Source organism: Petaurus breviceps, unplaced genomic scaffold, assembly GCF_028583685.1.
Source record: "Petaurus breviceps papuanus isolate PSGF00001 unplaced genomic scaffold, PetGlider_PUasm1.0 126, whole genome shotgun sequence".
NCBI lineage: Eukaryota > Metazoa > Chordata > Mammalia > Diprotodontia > Petauridae > Petaurus > Petaurus breviceps.
Window position 1 is genome coordinate 37,097,211 of NW_027185655.1, and position 20,707 is coordinate 37,117,917.

General features: G+C 37.9%; 1 protein-coding gene across 3 annotated transcripts in view; it reads left to right on the forward strand.

The window, feature by feature from the left end:
• The window catches only part of SEC24B (SEC24 homolog B, COPII coat complex component), a 98,672-nt gene that overhangs the window by 44,191 nt on the left and 33,774 nt on the right, over positions 1–20,707 (forward strand). For 2 of the 3 annotated variants that reach the window (XM_069095059.1, XM_069095063.1), the window contains exons 4-6: positions 968–1,072; positions 14,946–15,038; positions 18,978–19,159. In XM_069095059.1, coding sequence (XP_068951160.1) covers positions 968–1,072; positions 14,946–15,038; positions 18,978–19,159 — 380 coding nt within the window. The remainder of the gene's footprint in view (positions 1–967; positions 1,073–14,945; positions 15,039–18,977; positions 19,160–20,707) is intronic. The other variant, XM_069095060.1, reaches the window with a different exon arrangement.

Here is a 20,707-nt window from a genome sequence, read left to right on the forward strand (position 1 = left end):
TCAATTATGTTTTCCATCTTCTGCCCATCCCCATCCTCCATTACAGAAACTGGGTTGCTACCAAGACAACATTAGGGGAAGAAAATGGGGCTAGGCACTATACACGCTGAGTTAGAGTCTTGGCTAGAAAAGAGCTCAGAGGTCCCTCTAGTCCAATAGTCTTAGGAAGAGGAAGTATTTGACTTGCTCACAGGACACAAGTAGCAAAGCTAGAATTTGAAGCTGATTGCTCTTACTCCAAGTCTATGCCCTTTCTGTTGTACCATGCTCCCTACATGCAAGAAGCTTACAGTCTAAAAAGAAATATATCGGGGCGTCTAGGTGGCACAGTGAGTAAAGCTCCAGCCCTGGAGTCAGGAGGACCTGAGTTCGGTTCTGGCCTCAGACATTTAACACCCACACAAAAAAACTAGTAATGTAACCTTGGGCAAGTTACTTAACCCCAGTTGCCCTCCAAAAAAAGCAAATAAAGAAAGAAAGAAAAAGAAATATATCTCTGGGTGGCTAGGTGGTGCAGTGAACAGAGCACCAGCCCTAGAGTCAGGAGGACCTGAGTTCAAATCCAGCCTCAGATACTTAACAGTTACTAGCCATGTGACCTTGGGCAAGTCACTTAACCCCAATTGCCCTCCAAAAAGGCACAAAGAAAAAAAATATATATATCTCAGGTACTCACTGATGCAGGTGGATAGGCATCAGGAAAATTTCCAAGGAAGAATGGTTGCTTCTGTGAAATATATTGTGTGGTCCTGTGTACTGTTGATACTTAACCAGATGAGTCCATGTAAAAGCTGCTTGTCACAGATAACCTAGCTGTTCCACATTGGGTAGCACATTTGGTTATGTGCATGTTGAGTTGTCCTTCGCAATGCCAGAATTCTTTCTCACTTTAAAATGCAATGACATGATTTTATTTCTCATCTTTCCTATCGGTTTGACTCTTGTGTTTGTGCTTTCCACTTCACAGGCATGCAGTATGGTGGATATGTTAATAATCAAGCTAGCTCTGCACCAACTCCCTCGTCATCAGCTTCAGATGATGAGGAAGAGGAGGAGGAGGATGAGGAAGCAGGTCTGCTTTAGCTTTACACTGGTTCTTGATCTTTTCCTATGCTAGTTTTCTTTTTATTTCCACCACATTGGATTTTTAGGTTCTGTTGAAAACCTGGAAGATTAGTGTTTCAGGATTTGGTAACATGAAGTACGTGGTTGAAAGTAAAATTGAGCCTGGGTGGAAGAGGTTGTGATACCTGAAATGACATTTTTTTCTCCATTTTATAATCTTCACAACTACTTTCATTTGTAGATGACAGTGTAAGCTTTACATGTTGAGAGAAGGGATTCCGCTTCAGTTTGCATTTCCTTCCATCTTCCCAAGCAGAGAAGGTGTTTTACTGGCTCTGAAGCTTTTGGCTGATTATTACTCTGGCACATTTGCATAATGCTTTGTGGTATCTACTTGCATGCTTCTTCAGTATTCTATTCAAATCTATAGAGTTGGGTTTGATTTCTCTTACTGACCTAGGAATACTGACAATAGGGAATTACTTTCGTAAGTCTCCTGCCCATCTTTATAGGTGCCTAGCAAATCCAGATACTGTTATTTGATGCTTCAGGCAAGTGTACAGCCACCTCATGTATTACTGGTTAAAAGAATATATACATGTGGTTTTCCATTCAGATCTCTCAACCAGTGAGATTTGCTTTGTCAGAAACCTTGCAACACATGGCATCCTGTCTGTTTCCTATTTAAACTACATGGCATTTTTTCACCTTTTAAAAAAAAATGAGTATTTGAGGGGGAGGGCAAAGGATTGATTCCACTTTTACTATAAATATAAAAATGTGTTTATATTTTTGCAGATTTTATCAGATGTGTTTATTTTCCAAAATCATAGTTACGTTTCACCTTTTCTCATCATTTTGATCTTTCTTTCATTGTGTTGCATTTTGGATAGTACTCTTTGGTCTGTTACCTGCCTGTTAGTTTGCCAGCAAATAGAGATTGTTGTTGAAAATTTCATTTGCTCCGTTTAGTAAATGATTTGAGAGATATTATGATCGTTGAGGCTTCTTCAATGTCACTCTTTGCTTGAGCTAAATTTTTTCCTTGTGTCTTTAGTGGGTAGAAAATCTTTGAGTAGTTGGTTAGTATGTATTTATATTGCAATTTTTAATAGTTTAGTTTAAAAGTTTTGGTCAAGATAAAGGGATAAGACTCCCTTTGCCAAGAAGAATAATGCAAATGTCCCAAAAAGTCAAAAGCATAGATTTCCTTTATTTGTATATATTATGTATGTGAATGCGAAAGAGTGTTTTTATTGGTTTTTATTTCTGCAAAATCTCTTCAGTTAGATAAGCCAGTTTTTATTTACCAAGGTTCTCCAAAATTCTTAAGCAATATGATCCCTGGCTCCATGTAAGCTTTTTGTGCATATAGATTGTCTCATGTTTGCCTTTGTGTCCCCAACACCAGGACAGTAGGCTTTTTTTCTTTTTTTTTTTTTAAAGCAATAGGGGTTAAGTAACTTGCTCAAGGTTACACGGCCAGTTATTTCTCGGTGTGGTGCTGAGTATCTGAGCCCGGATTTGATCCAGGTCATCCCGACACTGGAGCCAGTGCTCTTACTCGCTGAGCCACCTGGCCGCCCCTAAGCAATTGGGGTTAAGTAACTTGCTCAAGGTTACACGGCCAGGTGTTTCTGGGTGGGTGCTAAGTGTCTGAGCCCGGGATTCGATCTCCAAGTCTTCTCAACACTGGAGCCGGTGCTCTTACTCCCTGTGCTACCTGGCCGTCCCACACAGTAGGCTTTTTAAAGCCAATGTAAGATCTGTGAGCATGTCCAGCTTTGTGCTCAAGGATCCAAGTGACAGGAAAGTACCATTAGGATAGCAAGGAGGGACGCCACGTTATACTTAAAATGGGGATTAAATTAATTGTAGTGTGGTGGGACTGGGTGGCTTTTTAGGAATTATTTCATTATCTGATTAATATTTTAGATGACTCAAGTAAATGTTAAACCATAGGGTTCTAAATGGAGAAGGGTTTCAGAGGCCACAGAGTCTAGTTCCTGCTTTCACAGATGAAGAGTCTGACTCCCATGTAGGTGGGATGCCTTGCACATGGTCACCCAAGCAGCAGGTGGTCGCCCACGCAGCAGGAAGTGGCAGGGCCAGGATGGGAACTCAGGCTCTCCGATGTTCAGTCCAGTACTCTTCCCACTAAACTGTCCCTTCCGGTTTGTAAAGTGAAGTATTGTTTGCACATAAAGTATTACACTTAATCTTCACAGCTTTAGATTGCTGTGATTTAAATTCTAGATTGTAGGTCTCAATTCTTGTAGTGAGAATGGCCACTTTTACAATTTTTTTTTTTTGCCCTTTAGAAAAGAATAAGGTAAAAAGGCACTTTAATATTGAGTTCTTCTATTGCCAGTCATTATTATACTAAATACTCTTGGAGGGAATAAGTTTTTTAAACATAATGAATAAAAGTTGCTTGGGAAAAAAAGATCTACCCTCAATAATAGGACCCCATATTTATTTATGCAGTAAATGTACACTTCATGTTCACTGAATATGTCATGTTTTAACCCACTCTGTTTTACTAATGAAATTTTTTGGAGTATTTTGCAATAGTGAAAACTAATTTTTTTTTTTTGGAGGGGGAAGGTGGGGCAGTTGGGGTTAACAGTGACTTGCCCAAAGTCACACAGCTAGTTTTTTGTGTTAAGTGTCTGAGGCCAAATTTGAACTCAGGTACTCCTGACTCTGGGGCCTGTGCTCTATTCACTGTACCATCTAGCCGCCCCATGAATACTAATTTTTAATTTAAAAAGTGAGACCTGAGGTTTTGAAATCCTAATTTCAAAGTTCATCAGTCAGCTCATGCCTAAAGTAAAAAATGTAAAAAAACACTTGAGACTGTATGTCTAATAAATGCAAATAACTAGTGTGTAGGTTTTATCACTAAATAATGTTGGACTCATCAATTTATATTTGAGTTTCCAATAAAAACTTATCTTGCACATCTTATTTTTTAGACTTTTCTTTCAAGTGACTACACAAGTAACATTAGAAAGTACAAGTTCCAAAAACGAAAAGCTTTTTAAAGCTTATCCATGAACCAGTTTGCCTTAAAATTCACTAGAATCATATATCTCAGCATATTTAAAACCTAGGACTTCAAATTGAGCTAAATCTGCCATATGATTGCTAATCAGAAGATTCAAATGTTCAGAATATCTGACTTCCTTTTGTTGTATCTTGCCAAAGTACACAATATAAATGCCCTATAGGATGAAGACAGTTATCCAACTTAATGTGAAAATCTGAAACAAGAGACACCTTATCAAAGGCCACTTTAATCATTGGAATGAAGCGTTCATTGCTTTTTTTCTACTCTCTTCCTGCTTATTCTTAGATGAGTTCATCTTGAATTATTACGCCCCCTGCCCCACCCCACCCCTTTATCCCATCTGCTGAAGTATTTTAAGTGTTACTGATCTCAAGGCAAAATCACTTGACAGTGACGTTTCTGCATTTTACATCAACATGGGAAAGGCTGATTAACAACCATCATTACTGAATGCTTTAGACACTCCATAGTTGATCCTGTGGAGTGAAGGGTGCCAGTAGCACTTTCATCAGTTGGTGAGGAGGAGGGAAGAAGAGAGCTCCTGGCACTATTACAGATGATCAAACTTTTACCCTTTAATAACCCTCAAAAAATAGTGTGTTATTAGCACTTAGGTATTTTGACTAAGAACTGTACCGCCAGGTTTCTTAGAAAGTAGAAATTTTTTTTTGCTTCTTTACATCTTTTTGTTTGTTATGAACCGTAATTCTATTCTAGGGAGTAGAAAAAAGACAGAGCAGCCAGGGGAAATTAATTGTAAATTTAAATTTTAGTTCTACTATTTAACACTCCTCCTTTGGATTGTAATAAGCTTGTTGTACTTGTATTTTTTATGCCTATCTAATGAACTGAAAGACACAGTCATACTGTCTGGAAGGAAGGAGAACATTTTCTAGAACCTTGTAACAATACCAAGAGTAGTCAGTCACCAAGCTTCTGTTCCCTGCTTTCTGTGTGCTAGGCACTATACTAAGACTTGGGAATACAAACAAAAATACAACAACAAAAACAATAGCCCTTTATCTGAAGACAGCCTGAAACTTGAGCGTTTCAGTGGAGTCATTGGCCACTGCTTGTTATGTCCTCAGAGCTTCTTTGGTTTCTTTTTACCCACTTTCAGTTTGACAACTATGAAAAATCTACTAGGAAAAAAAAGAAAAATCTACTGCTAAGTTTCTGTCATGGGGGCAGCTAGGTGGCGTAGTGGATTAGAGAACCAGCCCTGGAGTCAGGAGGACCTGAGTTCAAATCCAGCCTCAGACACTTAACACTTACTAGCTGTGTGACCTTGGGCAAGTCAGTGAACCCCAATTGCCCTGCCTTCCCCCTCCAAAAAGAAAAAAAAAAGTTTATGTCATGTTAGTTTGAATTGGGGAAGTGGAGAGAATGTATTTCACTTAAGCTGTGATTTTTCCTCATTAGCTTGGTAATGTGACGATAATTACTTTAATTGTAGCAACTTAGACCATCAACTAAGTTGTCAAGAAAGGGATTACCCAAATTGATAAAATTACAGATCCCTAATTATGTGTATACACACATAAACATATATATTTAAATGTATATAAACATTTTTAAAGGGCAGCTAAGTGACCTAGTAGATAGGGCACTGGACCTGAAGTAAGGAAGACCTGAGTTCAAATATGACCTCAGACACTAGCTGTGTGATCCTAGATGAGTCACTTAACCCTGTTTGCCTCAGTTTCTTCATCTGTTAAATGAACTGGAAAAGGAAATGGCAAACCACTGCAGGATCTTTGCCAAGAAAACCACAAATGGGGTCACGAAGAGTCAGACATGACTGAACAACAAAAAAGTCAAAATGTTAGGACTGCTATTAAGAAAAATCTCAACATTTCGTACTAAACTGCCCAAAAAGTTTTATTTTAAAATTATAGTGAACAAAAGTAAATAGGATTTTTGTTTTTTTACTTTTTTCATTTTAGAAATAATGCTAAATTGTATTCATAAGGTTAATAAAACTGTCTTGTGCTGGGGACAGCTGTCAGAGACAGACTTTTTATGTTTCGTGGGATGTTACTATCTGCTCTGGGTTGTTAGAGAGTAAGTTTAAACCACTCTTGAGCAAATATAAATTTTCCAGATAACCAGAGCTGACAGAAATCTTCTGTTGTTTTAAATCTTTTTGCCCACTGCTTTCATTCCTATTTAATTTTTGTTCTTTTTTCTTCTCAAGAATGTTGCTCTAGCTGTTGTTTTTTTAAGTCTGTAACAATTCGCATCGTAAAATTGAAAATGAGAAATAAGGGCGACCAGGTGGCGCAGTGAGTAAGAGCGCTGGCCCCGGCATCAGGAGACCCAGAATCGTTTCCAGCCTCAGATACTTGGCACCTACACAAAATAACTGGCCGTGTAACCTTGAGCAAGTTACTTAACCCCAATTGCTTAAAAAAAAATGAGAAATAGAAGTTTAAAAAGAAACCAAAGAAGAAGTAAAAAGAGAGTGATTTTTAATATGAATGCCATGCATTCAGTGGTCAGTGTTCCTCTGTTCTTTAAGTTGAGTAATCTTATACACTTATGTCTTCTACATTGTGACTTTTCCCATTGTGGTTTCGATATATTACAGGTTGGTATAAGAAATTAAATGGGAATTTGGGGGGACATTTGCAGCAACCAGAGTCACACAAAGGCCAGCAGGTGACATAGAATCTGTGACCAAATACTTAACCCAAATTTTACAGTAAGGTACTGTAAACACTTCACAAAAGAAAAAGGAAATTCAGACTTCTGTGGTACGAAGGAAGAACCAAAAAATTTTATGCGAAGAGGATTTTCTAAATTGCCCCTACCCTCGGTGCTGTGGAAAGGATATCAGTTTGGCAAAACTATAAAGTGAATTAGAGAGAGGAGAAACCAGTCAGAAGGCAATTGTGGTTCTGGTAAAAGGTAATGAGGACCTAAACTAAGGTCATGGGATGTCATAGAAGTCGTGGCAGCAGAGAAAAAAGTACATCTGGATTTTCAGAAATACATTTTGAGATAGGACATATAATCTTAGCTCTGTGACAATTAGAAAAAAAGAATCTGTACTCCCCAGGATTTAAGGGATTTGATCTGGTAGGATAGAGTAATTGAAGGACTGTGAACAGAGGTTTGCAGTATTGTACAGGAAGCAGCAACAAACAACATTCAAGAAGAACAAAAAAGCAAAATGGCTGTCTGATGAGGCTTTACAAATATCTGAGGAAAGATAAGCCCAACTGAATGCAAAATTCCAGAAAATGAGCAGTGCAGAGAAAGACAAGAAAACAATAAAATGGGAAAGACAAGAAAGCTCTTCAGGAAAATTAGAGAGAGCAAGGGAACATTTCCCACAAAAATTAGCATGATAAAAAATGAAAATGGTAGGAATGTAACAGAAGCAGAAAAGATTAAGACGAGGCAGCAAGAATACATACAAGAAAAATCTTAAGATCAGTTATAGCCATGATGGTGTGGTTATTGATCTAGAGCCAGACATCCTAGAGAATGAAGTGGGCCTTAGGAAGGAAGCCTTGCTAACAGTAATGCTAGTGGAGGTGACAGAATTCCAGCCAAGCTACTGCTGTTAATGCACTGCATTCAGTATGCCAACGAATTTAAAAAGCACAGCAATGACCACTAGACTGGAAGAGATCAGTTTACATCCTAATCCTAAACAAGGAATGTTCCAGTTACCAAACAGTTGCACTTATTCCATACACCAGCAAGATCATGCTCAAGATTCTGCAAGCCCTAGGCTTTAGCAATATGGGAGCCAAGAATTACCAGAAGAACAAACTGGTTTTCAGAGAGGCAGAGGAACTAGCGACCAAATTGCCAACATTTGCTGGATTATGGAGGTGGCAAGGGAATTCCAGAAAAACTTCTGCTTCATTAGCTCTTTTGACCATGTGGATCACAACAAAATGTGGCAAGTCATAAGAGAGATGGAAGTACTAGATCATCTTACTTTTCTCCTGAGGAACTTGTATGTGAGTCAAGAAGCAACAGTTAGAACCAAGCATGGAACAACTGATTAACTTAAGATTGGAAAGGCAGTACGAGGTTGTATATTGTCAACTTACTGATTTGTCTGCAGAGTACATCACACAAAATGCCAGGCTACATGAATCAAAATCTGGAATTACATTTCTGAGAGAAATAACAGCTTCAGATATATGGAAGATACCACTCCGATGGCAAAAAGCTAAGAAGAATTAAGAAGTTTCTTGATGAATTGAGAGTGTAAAAGCTAATTTGGAACTTAATGTTAAAAAAAACCCAAGATCATGCAAATAGAGGGAGAAGAAATGGAAGCCGTGTCAGATTTTATATTCTTGGGATATAATGTATCACTGCAGAAGACTGCAGTCATGAAATTAAAAGACATTTGCTTCTTGGAAGGAAAGCTATGCCAAATCTGAATAGCAGACTAAAAAGCAGTGACATCACCTTACCAACAAAATTCATTATTATTTGGTAAGGACTACGGACTAAATAAGTAAGGAAAGACCCTTAACTGCTAAGATTAGGAAATTTCTGATGGCATGATTTATCATTTTCAGAGAAAAGAAATCCAATTTTTAGGCCAAAAATAGAGCTCTATTCTGATACCTTCCTTTATTCTATTGGGAGTGTTTTCCCCCTATTTTTCCTTTCTCCCCTGAGTGGGTGGGCCCAATCATTTAATCATAGTTCCACAGAATGCCAAATGTATTTCCTCATGAAGTTTTTTATTTGCCATCAATGATGGCTATCTCCCTTAAGATGAACAGATTGGTAGACTGGGGTTTGGTTGAGGATACTATTTACATAGCTGCCTAGTTCCTTGTATTTTAGAGTTTACGCAGAAGAGCTATAGTCCCTAAAATAGCCCACAAATAACCTCCTTAGTACTAATACTTTGCAGGAAGGAAAATTTGATTGGGTCAGTGATAGAACTCAACCAAAAATGATCAGAGTCCAGAGATGCCCTAAGTGTCTCCCATTAGTACGTTACTGGATTGAGAAGTGGTATCCAGAGACTAAGAAGATAAATATCTCTCTGTGGGCAGTCACCCTATTTTTCTCTTCCCCAAAGAATACTCTCATTGGAAAAGAAAAAAAGTTCCATTTGTATCTAAGAATGCTAGGTTCTCACTTCAAAACTATAACATTCTTTTAGAATTTTTTGGTCATTCCAATGTATGTGGGTGACTTACTAACTTCAGTTAAGAAGCCTCTTGATGAGTATAAAAGAGGGAGTGTAAAAAAGCTGGCTTTGAAGCTTAACCAAAAAAAAAAAAACTAAGATCTTGGCAACTGGTTCTCTCACTTTCTGGCAGATAGTGGGAAAAGAAATGGAAGCGAGGGGCAGCCAGGTGGCTCAGCGAGTAAGAGCACCGGTTCCAGTGTCGGGATGACCTACATCAAATCCGGGCTCAGATATTCAGCACCACACCCAGAAATAACTGGCCGTGTAACCTTGAGCAAGTTACTTAACCCCGATTGCTTTAAAAAAAAAAAAAAGAAATGGAAGCAGTGTCAGATTTTATATTCTTGGATTCAAAGGTCACACACAACAGACAGTGATTGCCTCCATGAAATTAAAAGATGCTTGCTCCTTGGAAGGGAAGCACATCTGTACAGCATACTGAAAAGCAAAGATCACCTTGTCAACTAAGGATTCTTACCAAAGCTATTGTTTTCCCATTAGCAATATATGCCTGTGAGAGTTAGATTGTAAAGAAACTTGAATGCTCCAGAATCAACACTTGTGAATTGTGGGGCTGGAGAAGACTTAAGAGTCCCTTGGACTGCAAGGAGATAGAATTAATTCAGGCTATTCATTGGAAAGTCAGATATGAAAACTGAAACTTAAATACTTTGGCCATATAATGAGAAGACAGGACTCATTACAAAGTCCCTGATGTTGGGAAAGATTGAAGGCAAAGGGAAAAGGGGACGGCCAAGGATGAGATGGATAGATGGTATCATGAAACCAATGAGCATGAATTTGGACAGATTTGGAGAGAGTGGAGGATAGGGCCTGGAGGACACAAAAAGTTGGACAGTGAATGAGTACATGGACAACAAAAATAACTCTGCAGGAAAAAATATAGACTCTTAATCATATTTTCTGTGGTTAATATTTTATAAAATACAAAATTAAAACTTTTAATCTGACTGAGACTTAAAATAGTTTGTGAATTAATCTCTTTATGTTCATAATTGTACTAAATTTTCTTTAATTTCTTTTTTTCTGAGATCTTTTTTTAGTAGAATCATTTAACCAACTGACTTGATTCCTTAAAACAGTCTAAATAAACTCAAGCTGCATATTTAGTAAAATATAATGCTCACCCAAAAGATGTATACAAATGAAATCTGTAAGAGACAGAGTTCATATAAATTAGTCTGCAAGAGGCAAACTGAACTATTGTTCCATCATACAATACAATCCTGAAAACAAATTCAGAGAAAAATAAATTTAACTTAATATTTAAAAAGAAAAAAGTATCTGGTGCTTGTTTGTATGAAAAACATACAGATACATATACCCAAGTTGAAGGAATCTTCCCTCTGACTTTCAGGCATCCCCTCTAACTATGATCTTGTCTCATTCTTTGCCTGAGGGAGGGAGATAGCCTTTGAGTCTAAATCATGGAAAGGAGAACTGTTTGATTGCTGTAGGGTAGAGTAGATTGTTACACCCTCCTTCCCCAAGACACTTGGCCACCAGTTGAGTGTTTTGCCACAGCAGTTTAGGTAAGAGTGTTTCCATATCCATGGAGGGAATGCCCACACTCATATCAAAGATCTTTCAAAAAATGGATGTGTTTAACTTAAAACTTCTGATGCCTTGGCTGAAGCTCATTTGCTCATTCTCTTTTAGGGGAAATGGTAAAGTTAGAATCCTTGCCATCTGTTAAATTAATACTCATTCAATTTGACAATTTAGGTTTCATCTCCCATTTGTACTTTCTGACAACTGTTTTAAAAATCCTTACATTTCTTTCTGTGATGAAGGTAAAGTGGTTTCTTGGAAATTCTCAATTACATTGACAGAGAAAAAGCTTTTGAAGAAAAAATACATTTTCTTCCAAGCTAAAAGATTGGTAGAAGATTAAAAGGAAATTCTAAACCTCAGGAGGCAGATTTTTTCACAAAAATAAGAGAATACATAGGTTATGTGCATTTAACTGTCTAGAAGTAAATGTAAAATGCGTTCCTTAGAGAATTTTGAAGTCAAGATGAGAAAGTTCAGTTTTATCAACATCTGTACCACCTCTGCTAGTGCTGCCCCCACTTTCTCATGATCTCTTTATTACTTAGACACCTGCTATTTTGGCCTCTTCCTTCACTCTTCTTACTTTTTTTTTTAATTCTCAAGCATTTATTGTTTTTTTTCTCCCTTTTCTTCCCCCACAAAAAGAAAAATAAATCTTGTAACATGTCAAGCAAAGCAAGTTCCCATATCAGACATATCCAAAAATATGTCTCATTCTGCTTATTAGTCCATTACTTCTGTTCCAAAAGGTGTGAGTACTTTCTTAATCATTGTTCCTCAAGTAATGGTTTATCAGAGTTCTTAAAGTCTTTCAAAATTGTTCATTTCTACAATGTTCTTGTTAAAATATAATTCTACATTCATTCATAGAAGTCTACTCGGAATTTTCTAAAACCATTTCTTTTAATTATTTCCTTCAGCAGCATAATATTTCGTTACTTTCACCATCTTACACTATATACCAAGATAAGGTCAAAATGAGTACATAATTTAGAAATAAAGGGTGATGATAGAAGCACATTAGGGGAGCATGGAGTAGTTTACCTGTTGGGTCTATGAATAAGAGAAGAATTTATGACCAAACAAGAGATAGAGAACATTACAAGATATAAAATGGATAATTTTTATTACATTCCATTTAAAAGCTTTTACACAAAACCAATGTAGCCAGGATTAGAAGGAAAACAGGAAACTGGGGCGGGTGGGGGGAGATAGGGGGGATTTTACAACAGGCTTCTTTGATAAAGGCCTCATTTCTTAAATATATAAAGAAATAAGTCAAATTTATAAGCATGTGAATCATCCCACAATTGATAAATGGTCAAAGGATACAAACAGGCAGTTTTTAGAAGATTTTAGAGATCACGGATGAAAAATATGAAAAAATGCTTAATCACTAATGATAGAGAAATGAGAATTAAAACAATTCAGATAAGTACCAGCTCACTCACACCTTTAAGATTGGCTAATGTGACAGAAAAGGAAAATGATAAATGTTGAAGATGTGGAAAAATTGGAATACTAATGCACTATTGGTGGAGTTGTAAACGGCTTCAGCCATTTTGAAGAGCAATTTGGAACTATGTCCAAAGGGTTAGAAAGTTGTGCATACCCTTTGATCCAGCAATACCACTACTGGGTCTGTACCCCAAAGAGTTCAGAGAAAAAGGGGAAAGTCCTATATGTGCAAAGTTATCTATAGCAGGTGGCAAAGAATTGGAAATTGCAGGGATGCCCATTACTTAAGGAATGATTTAACAAGTTCTGTATGTTTGTAATGGAATACTGTTGTGTTATAAGAAATGACAAGCAGGCTGGGAAGGGGTCTGGTTAGGAGGAGCAGTGAATAGAGCACCGGCCGTGGAGTCAGGAGGACCAGAGTTCAAATCCAGTGTCAGATTAACACATAACTAGCCCATGTGACCTTGGGCAAGTCACTCAACCCAATTGCCCTCCAAAAAGTGCAAAAAAAATTTTTTTAAGAAAAACCTGGGAAAACTTAGATGAACTGATGCAAAGTGAACTGAAGCAGAGCTAAGAGATCATAGTAACATAGTAACAGCAATGTTGTATGATGATCAGCTGTGAATGACTTCACTATTCTTGGTAATACAGTGATCCAGGACAGTTCAAAAAGACTTTATGGTGAAAAATGCTGTATACCTCCTACAAAAGAACTGGGTGGAGTCTGCATGCAAATCAATACAGACATTTTTTACTTTCTTTTTTTTCTTGTTTTTTTTTTCTTTATTGGCCTGTGATTCCCTAAAAAGTAAAAGAGGCTGCTTAAATATGGCCATTATGCATCCCTTCAGTCTACATTAATTTCAGCAGTGTTGAGCAGTGCTGTCTCAGATAACTTTTTTCTCTATAAAATCCCCCAGCTTTCCTTTGTTAAATGCTATTTTCTGTAGATTCTTAATGTACATTTAGGTTCTATCTTAGTAATCCATAAATACAGGGATCACAAAGGCAGGACTAGTGACTTTGATAGTTTAATGCTACTGTATGACATAATCTTATCTTAATTGGTATCTGAAATGTTTTGTTTTTTAATGTAAATGTTTTATGTTTGTGAGGAGCTCAGTATGTTTTGTAGGCGTTGATAGATACCATTACAGTAAGGATTATTCATGTTTTTAGTTCAGTACTTAATGCACTAATTAATTACAATGATTCTGTTAATTGCTCAACCAAGAACTCAGTGAATCGGGGTTATTAGTATGAAATAAATAGTCTCCTCTAGTTCACCAACTAGCACCCAGAACAATTAGTACATGAGTACTTAGTTATCTCTAGAGATAATTTTCTCATCCTAATTTGTCCATACTGTCAAAAGTTCTTGTTGAGCCTTATAGGGTACATGTAAAATGTTTTATAGATAGAAGTGGGGTGTGGGGGTGGAAATGGAATACTGAGGCCAAAGCCAAAGAATTGAGTTTGTAAGTTTTTGGAGAGAGTTGTTAGTAACAGAAGTCGTCCCATAGCTGTGATAATCTAGCCCTCTCTCTGAAGTTTTAAATATGGAGTAAGCTTTATCATTATCACTAGAACTATGGAACAAAATTATAATTTTTTACATTCTTCTTAAATTTAACAGTTTCTTTTTTCCCTCCAATTATATGGGAAATTTTTTTACTGTTTAGTTTTTTTTATTTTTGAGTCCCAAATTCTCCCTCCCTCCCATCCTTCCCACCTTATTGAGAAGGCAAGCAGTTTGATATAGGTTATACATGTGCAGCCATGAAAAACATTTCCAACAAATATAATTTTAAATGAACTTAATTCAGGAGTGGAACAACCCTAGTGTAGTAATTGGTGTCAAGGAGCAATCTGTGTGGGGTTTATGTTCAGAGAGGTTATGCTGTTTGATTGATATACCACCCTGTCCTCTTCCTCGATCTCAAATTAACTTTACTAATAAAAATGTACTCTTTAAATTGACTCACATTTATGTTGACACCAAACCGATACTTTGTACATTTTTTTACCGATACTTTGTACATTGTTTTCCCATATCTTCCCAGAATCTTATGAGGTAAATAAAACAGCGAGTATTACCCCCACTTTATAGATGAAGAAACTGCTTCAGCGCAGGTAGATAACCAGAGAACTAGGCAGTACAAAGGTTACATCTCATCTTTATAGCAGCATGAGAGTCTGATGTTTTAGGCAGTTCTTACCTCAGCCTTGAGGGAACACATTTAATGGTTGTGCATTAGTTTGAGTGGGACTTTTGTTACATTTGGTTCCCTTGTTAAAACTCATGTTTTTTGTTCTTTAGCTGCTTATATATCAGTTTTGTCTCCTCTTTTGCTTTAAATGGCTTTTTCCTCACTTATTTATTTCTGTTTCATCCACATCCCGTGCATTTATTTCTTTTTAACTAAAATCCACATTAACTCAAACTGTCTTTAACCATTAAGTCTTTTTATTGATTTCTCAAGGCAAGACACTTATTCTAGTCTACAAAAACATCTTTATCAAACTGCCAATAACCTCTAAATCTTTTCAGTTTTTACTAATATTATTTTGGTTTTATTTTCTTTCTAGCCATTGACAGCTCGTCTACAACCAGCAGTGCTTCTCCTGTGCCCAACAGCTTTGATGTCCTAGAAGGTGGGAGCTATCCAGGTGACACAATGGGTGTGTTGGCTTAATAACTCTTATAAAAAATCATGAACTTCCAGGGGAAACCTTGTATTAGAATACCCTCTGCCTGGTGTTTTTGTTTTGTTTTCTTACAGCCAATGAGCTAAAATGTTTGGTTTTTTTTTAATACAATAAAACTTTTTTTAAAAATGTAAAAACTATTCCCAGCTCCTAGGCTGTACAAAAAAAGGCAGCAGCTGTAGTTGCCAATCCCTGGAATAAAGCATTTTATATGTAACAGTATCAAAAAAGCAGTAGTTCCAAACATGGCGTTCTAGTCTACAAATAATGAAAATGTTTATTTCTGACAGAAGGAAAGTTTAGTAATGTTTATCATTTGCTTTAATTTATAATTTTTGGCATGATATACATAGTATTTCTAAATCAATTTTATCATATTATTACTTTGAAAAAGATGATTTAGTGCTAATTTCCTTTTAAGTTAACATTTTTACCCCTCCACAAGAAAATTTTAAAAAATAAATCTTTTAGTAATCCCTCTCCCCCTCCTCCTTTTCCTTGACCCTTGTTTTTCCCTTAAAATCTTACCTAATGTAAATAAATTTAGCTCTTGATCCTTTCTCTCTTCCATCTCTTCAGGATTATCATGCACATCCTGCCATCACCCCATGGTTTATGCCTTGGTTGACACAATCTTAGAAATGGGTTTTGGATCCATTAATTTTAACCAGACCCTCCAGCAATTTCAGTCACATCGGTAGAACAGTGTATTCTTTTTTTTTTTAATACAAAAACAGACAGGCATATTTCCCATAAAAATTGCTTTTTACCACAGAAGAGTGAGATTAATGTATCAGCTGACCACCAAATAGCTGATATCTTTTTACTGAGCTCATCTTGGGACAATGTCGCTTTAAAGTTGGAACATCGTCGCTTTAAGGTTGGAACATCAGAGCGTACAGAAAGCTCAGGAAAAGTTACAGGCAGTCATCTCTTAATATTATGGGAAACAATAGGTAAAAATGTGAGCTAGTAAGCAATTTTTTTCAGAACTCAGATTTTGTGGGGGACACTTAGAAGGATGTATCATGGCAGGAACTCATTGACAAAGATTAAGTCTTTATATAAAATAAGAAATCCTTACTCCCTCTAAATTTTTACTTCATCAAGTTGGAATTCTCCTTGTGTCCCCCATTACCATTTCCATGTGCTCCCTCTCCCATCACCCAGTAACCTCTGCTTCTTTGACTGTATCTACCACCCAATTTACATTCTGGTAGCTATTGTCTATTAACCTTCCAGACACACTCCTTGTTTCCTCATTGAATGCAGGCTAGAAGTGAGGAACCTGCAACCTCCAGACCACATGTGGCCTTCTAGGTCCTTGAGTGCCACCTTTTGACTGAGTCCAAGTTTTACATAACAAATCCTTTTATTAAGGGAATTTATTCTTTGAAGTTTGGTTTTAGTCAAAGGGCCATACTTGAGGACCTAGAGGGCCTCATGTGGCCTCAAGGCTGCAGGTTTCTCACCCTTGGATTAAGGCCTAACTCATAGTCTTTCTCCTACCCAACTCTTGTGCCTATACTGGGGGACTTCAGTATACCTATTGATATTCCCTCAAAATGCCCTTAGCTCCCAGTTCCTCTATCTATTCATTTCATATTATCAAATATACCCTACCTCAGCTGCACACAGATGGTCATATCCTTGATCTTGATCATCTTTAAATGAGGGGATTAGATTATATGGCTCCTAAGGTCTCTTCAGATATTCAGGCAATGACCCATGCTTTCATAAAACTATGTTGATGGGGTCTACTATTCTCAACTGGACCCTTACTGCATGCAGCAAGGTAATCTACTTATGATTTTTCCAAATTTTTTCATTCTCATCCCCTACAAACCTCTCATAGTTTCCCTCTTCCTCTTCCCCACCCCACCCCCATTTGCTAAGAGCTCTCTCTTCTCCCCTACTCTTCAACTCACATCACTAAGATGCATTCTGCCACTATCCCTTTTTTCACCCCTGTCTTACACAAAGAGGTAGTCCTCTTTGCCAAAGCAAAGCCTTCTACATGCACAAATGATCCCATCCTATCCTTTCTTCTACAGTTTTTCCCCTTTGTGATCCTTCCCTTCTTACTTCATTTCTCCTTGTCTCCTAGCTGCTTTTATATTGCCTACAAATATTCCTGTGTCTCTTTCATTCTTTTAAAAAAAAAAAAAAGGGAGGGGTATTTAAGTCTAAAAGTTCATCCCACTAGCTCTCACCCATGTATCTCCTCCTTTTGTCTAAATTTCTTGAGAATGCTGTCTCCACTTCTTTTCCTCTCACTCTCTTAAATCTCTAGTCTGTCATTCAATCCAGACCTCATCATTCAACTATAACAGCTTTCTCCAAAGTTACTGATGATGTCTCTAAAAAAAAGTCTTACAAAATATATTTCCATATTAGCCATGGTGTTTCCCTCCCCCCCGCCACCCAAAAAAAAAAAGGCAAGAAGAATAAAGGGGGTATGTGCTTTGCTCTGTCCTGGGAGTCCACCAGTTCTCTCCCTGGAGGTGGGCAGCATTCTTCCTCATTAGTCCTATGTTACAGCTGATTATCACTGCAGCATTGCTGTCACTGTGCATAGTGGTCTCCTGGCTCTCTGCACTTTACTGCCAGTTTATTCTTGCCAGATTTTTCTGAAACCTCAGCATTTCCTACAGCATAACACTAGTATTTCACCACCATCGTATACACTGTGACATGTTCACCCGTTCTCGGTTGATGAGCATCCCCTCAGTTTACAATTGTTTACCACCACAGGAAGAGCCGCTATCAATATTTCTGTACCTGAGAGTCCCTTTTTTTCTTTCTTTGACGTCTTGAAGATACAGAACTAGCAGTGGTATTGTTGGGCCGAAAGGCGTATTGTAACTTTAGTCCTCGTTTCAGATTGGGTGGCCCACAGTTCCAGTAAGAGCATGTTAGTGTGCATGCTTGGCTGCACTCCCTCCAAATTTGTCATTTTCTTTTTTCTTTGTCAGTTTTACCAGTCTGATGAGTGTGACGTAGAACCTCAGAATGTCTTTAATTTGCATTTTTCATCTGGTTATTGATAGCTTGTATTTCTTCCTTTGAGAAATGCCTGGTCCTTTCACTTTACCACATACCTGTTTGGAGAATGGCCCTTTCAGCCAGCCCACAAATATTCCCAGATCTTGCTCCTGTACAAGTAACCTTCTCTTGACCTTCATATACCCTCAGGCTGTCATCTTCCACTCACCTCCCTGGGGTTTAATGACCTGCTCTCAGTTCTCCTACTGTCACCCTCCTTAGTGGGATTGTTCTGAGTATAGTCTCGTATTCATACTCAGAGTTCATACAAAGGTAGATCATGGACTTAGAGCCAGAAGGAAACTCAGGTCCTTCATTTTACAGATGAGGAAATTGAGGGTGAGAGTCCATAAAAGACTTGCCAGAGGGCACAGAGGTCATGAGTAGAGAGTCAAGATTATAGCTTAGGCCCCAGTTCCAAATGCAGTGCTCTTTTCACACTGCCTCTCTACCATACCATGTTGCATTACATGATACAAGTCCATTTTCAGGGAAGTGTGACCGGGCAAAGGTCACTTTTAGTAGAAAGGGAAGAAAAGTGATTTTTCCTCTGTTGTGTACCTTTCACCCCATTCCTGGTATTGTGAAAAAAAAATCAGGGGCGGCTAGGTGACACAGTGAATAGAGCACTGGCCCTGCAGTCAGGAGGGCCTGAGTTCAAATTCGGCCTCAAGACACTTGACACACTTATTAGCCGTGTGACTCTGGGCAAGTCACTTAACCCCAATTGCCCTTCATAAAAAAGTGAAAGAAAAAAATAAAAAGAGGATGCCACTGACTAGCAGGGAGGGATCTGTTTACTTGGGCATAGCTGCATTTTCAAGGTTTATTTCTAAGGTGCTGAATCCGTATTTATCTCTTTGTTAGATACACTTTCTTCATCGACCAGCAGTCCAGCTCCTGCTCTCTCTGTCCCTCAGGCAACCAAACCTGCTAAGCCCTTTGGCTATGGGTATCCAGCTCTTCAGCCTGGTTATCAAAATGTAGGGCTGAGCTCTGGAGCACAGCCTAGTAGCCCAGCATATTCTGGATTCCAGCAGTATGCCCAGGTATGTGTAAGCAGTGGCGTTCTCTAGTCTGAACGGATTATCAAACTTGTCATCCTCATAGAAGTCCAGATCACACCCAGCCTATCATTACTGAACTTCACCTACCCAAAGGAAAAAGAATTGGCTGTGCTGCTATTTCTTCTCTCTCCTGGTATGGGGAGTTTGTTTTGCTCTTACTTGTCCCATTTGAAAACAGTATTACATCTTCCCGAAACTGTTTTACTAAAGTCTACTTAGTAAGAAAATGACAAGACTTCTGTTAAGATACTTGTGCTAGTAACATCACTGTTGGCTTGAGCTGTGTGGTCCTTGTGACTCTTTGTTTCACTCCCAAGATCGTCTCATCCTCCCTCTTCCCAGCTGTAATTAGCTACTGCCATACTTAGCAGAGCCTTGTCTGACACCATCTCACGGAAAAGTGAGCATTTTTAGTTGGTGTTTACTGGCAGTAGTAGCTCACATCATTACTATAAATTAAAGCTTATAAAGCAATTTTCTCAACAACTGTTTGAGGAAGTCATTGCAAGTATTATTGTTTTCAATTTTACAGGTGAAAAACAGATTCAAAGAATGTGTGACTTTTCAAAGGTCACAGAGCTAGTAAATGTCAGTGCTAGAATTTAGTGAAACCTAGGTCTTCTGATTCTCAAGTGTTTTCATTTGCACTGGGAAAAATAATTTAAATAGAGCAGAATTTCCCCAAGATTGACACGAAAGCTTTCTGCTTGGAATCAAAGGCCCTTCTAACCTACCTTAGAGAATGTTCTCAGCCCTCAAAGGGCTAAGAATAAAAATTAGAAATTGGTTAACACCTTGGTTAAAGGCTTTAACTCACAAAGAACTGAAGCCTTCTAGGGAAGGTGCAAAACAAGGAGCAGGGAGGAAAGAGAACTCTTGAAAAAAGTCTCATTAATGGTAGTGAAAATAACAATAATAAGGGGCAGCCAGGTGGCTCAGCGAGTAAGAGCACCACTCCAGTGTCAGGATGACCTGGGGATCAAATCCAGGCTCAGATACCCAGCACCACACCCAGAAATAACTGGCCGTGTAACCTTGAGCAAGTTACTTAACCCCGATTGCTTTAAAAAAAAAAAAAGAAAGAAAATAACAATAATGATGGTGGTAGCTAGTGTTTTAAGGTTTGAAAACATTATTAATTGAAGCCTCGGTATTCTGACTCCAGTTCTAGTACTCTGTTCCACAATTCCTGCCTCTCTAGGGGCACAAAGATTTTCCTGAGCTCCAATTGAGTAAATTTCTTTTGTTTTTTTTTCATCAGTTCAGATAAAAGTTTGACTTGATAAACTGGTTTTATTTTATTGTTTTTGTGTTAGAACCAATAAATCCTACTCTTGGCCATGTGTGATTTATCCCTCTATCTTAACAAGATACCAAATGGATTCCATGGATTCCATGGCCTAGAATTTTGGGGCTTAGAAAGAAACCAAACTATTTTTATTGTTATGTTTGGAAGATATCATAAGTAATGTGTTAGAATGGAGGAATAAGACAGTGGAAGGCACAGATTGTATTATTCTCACTAAAGAT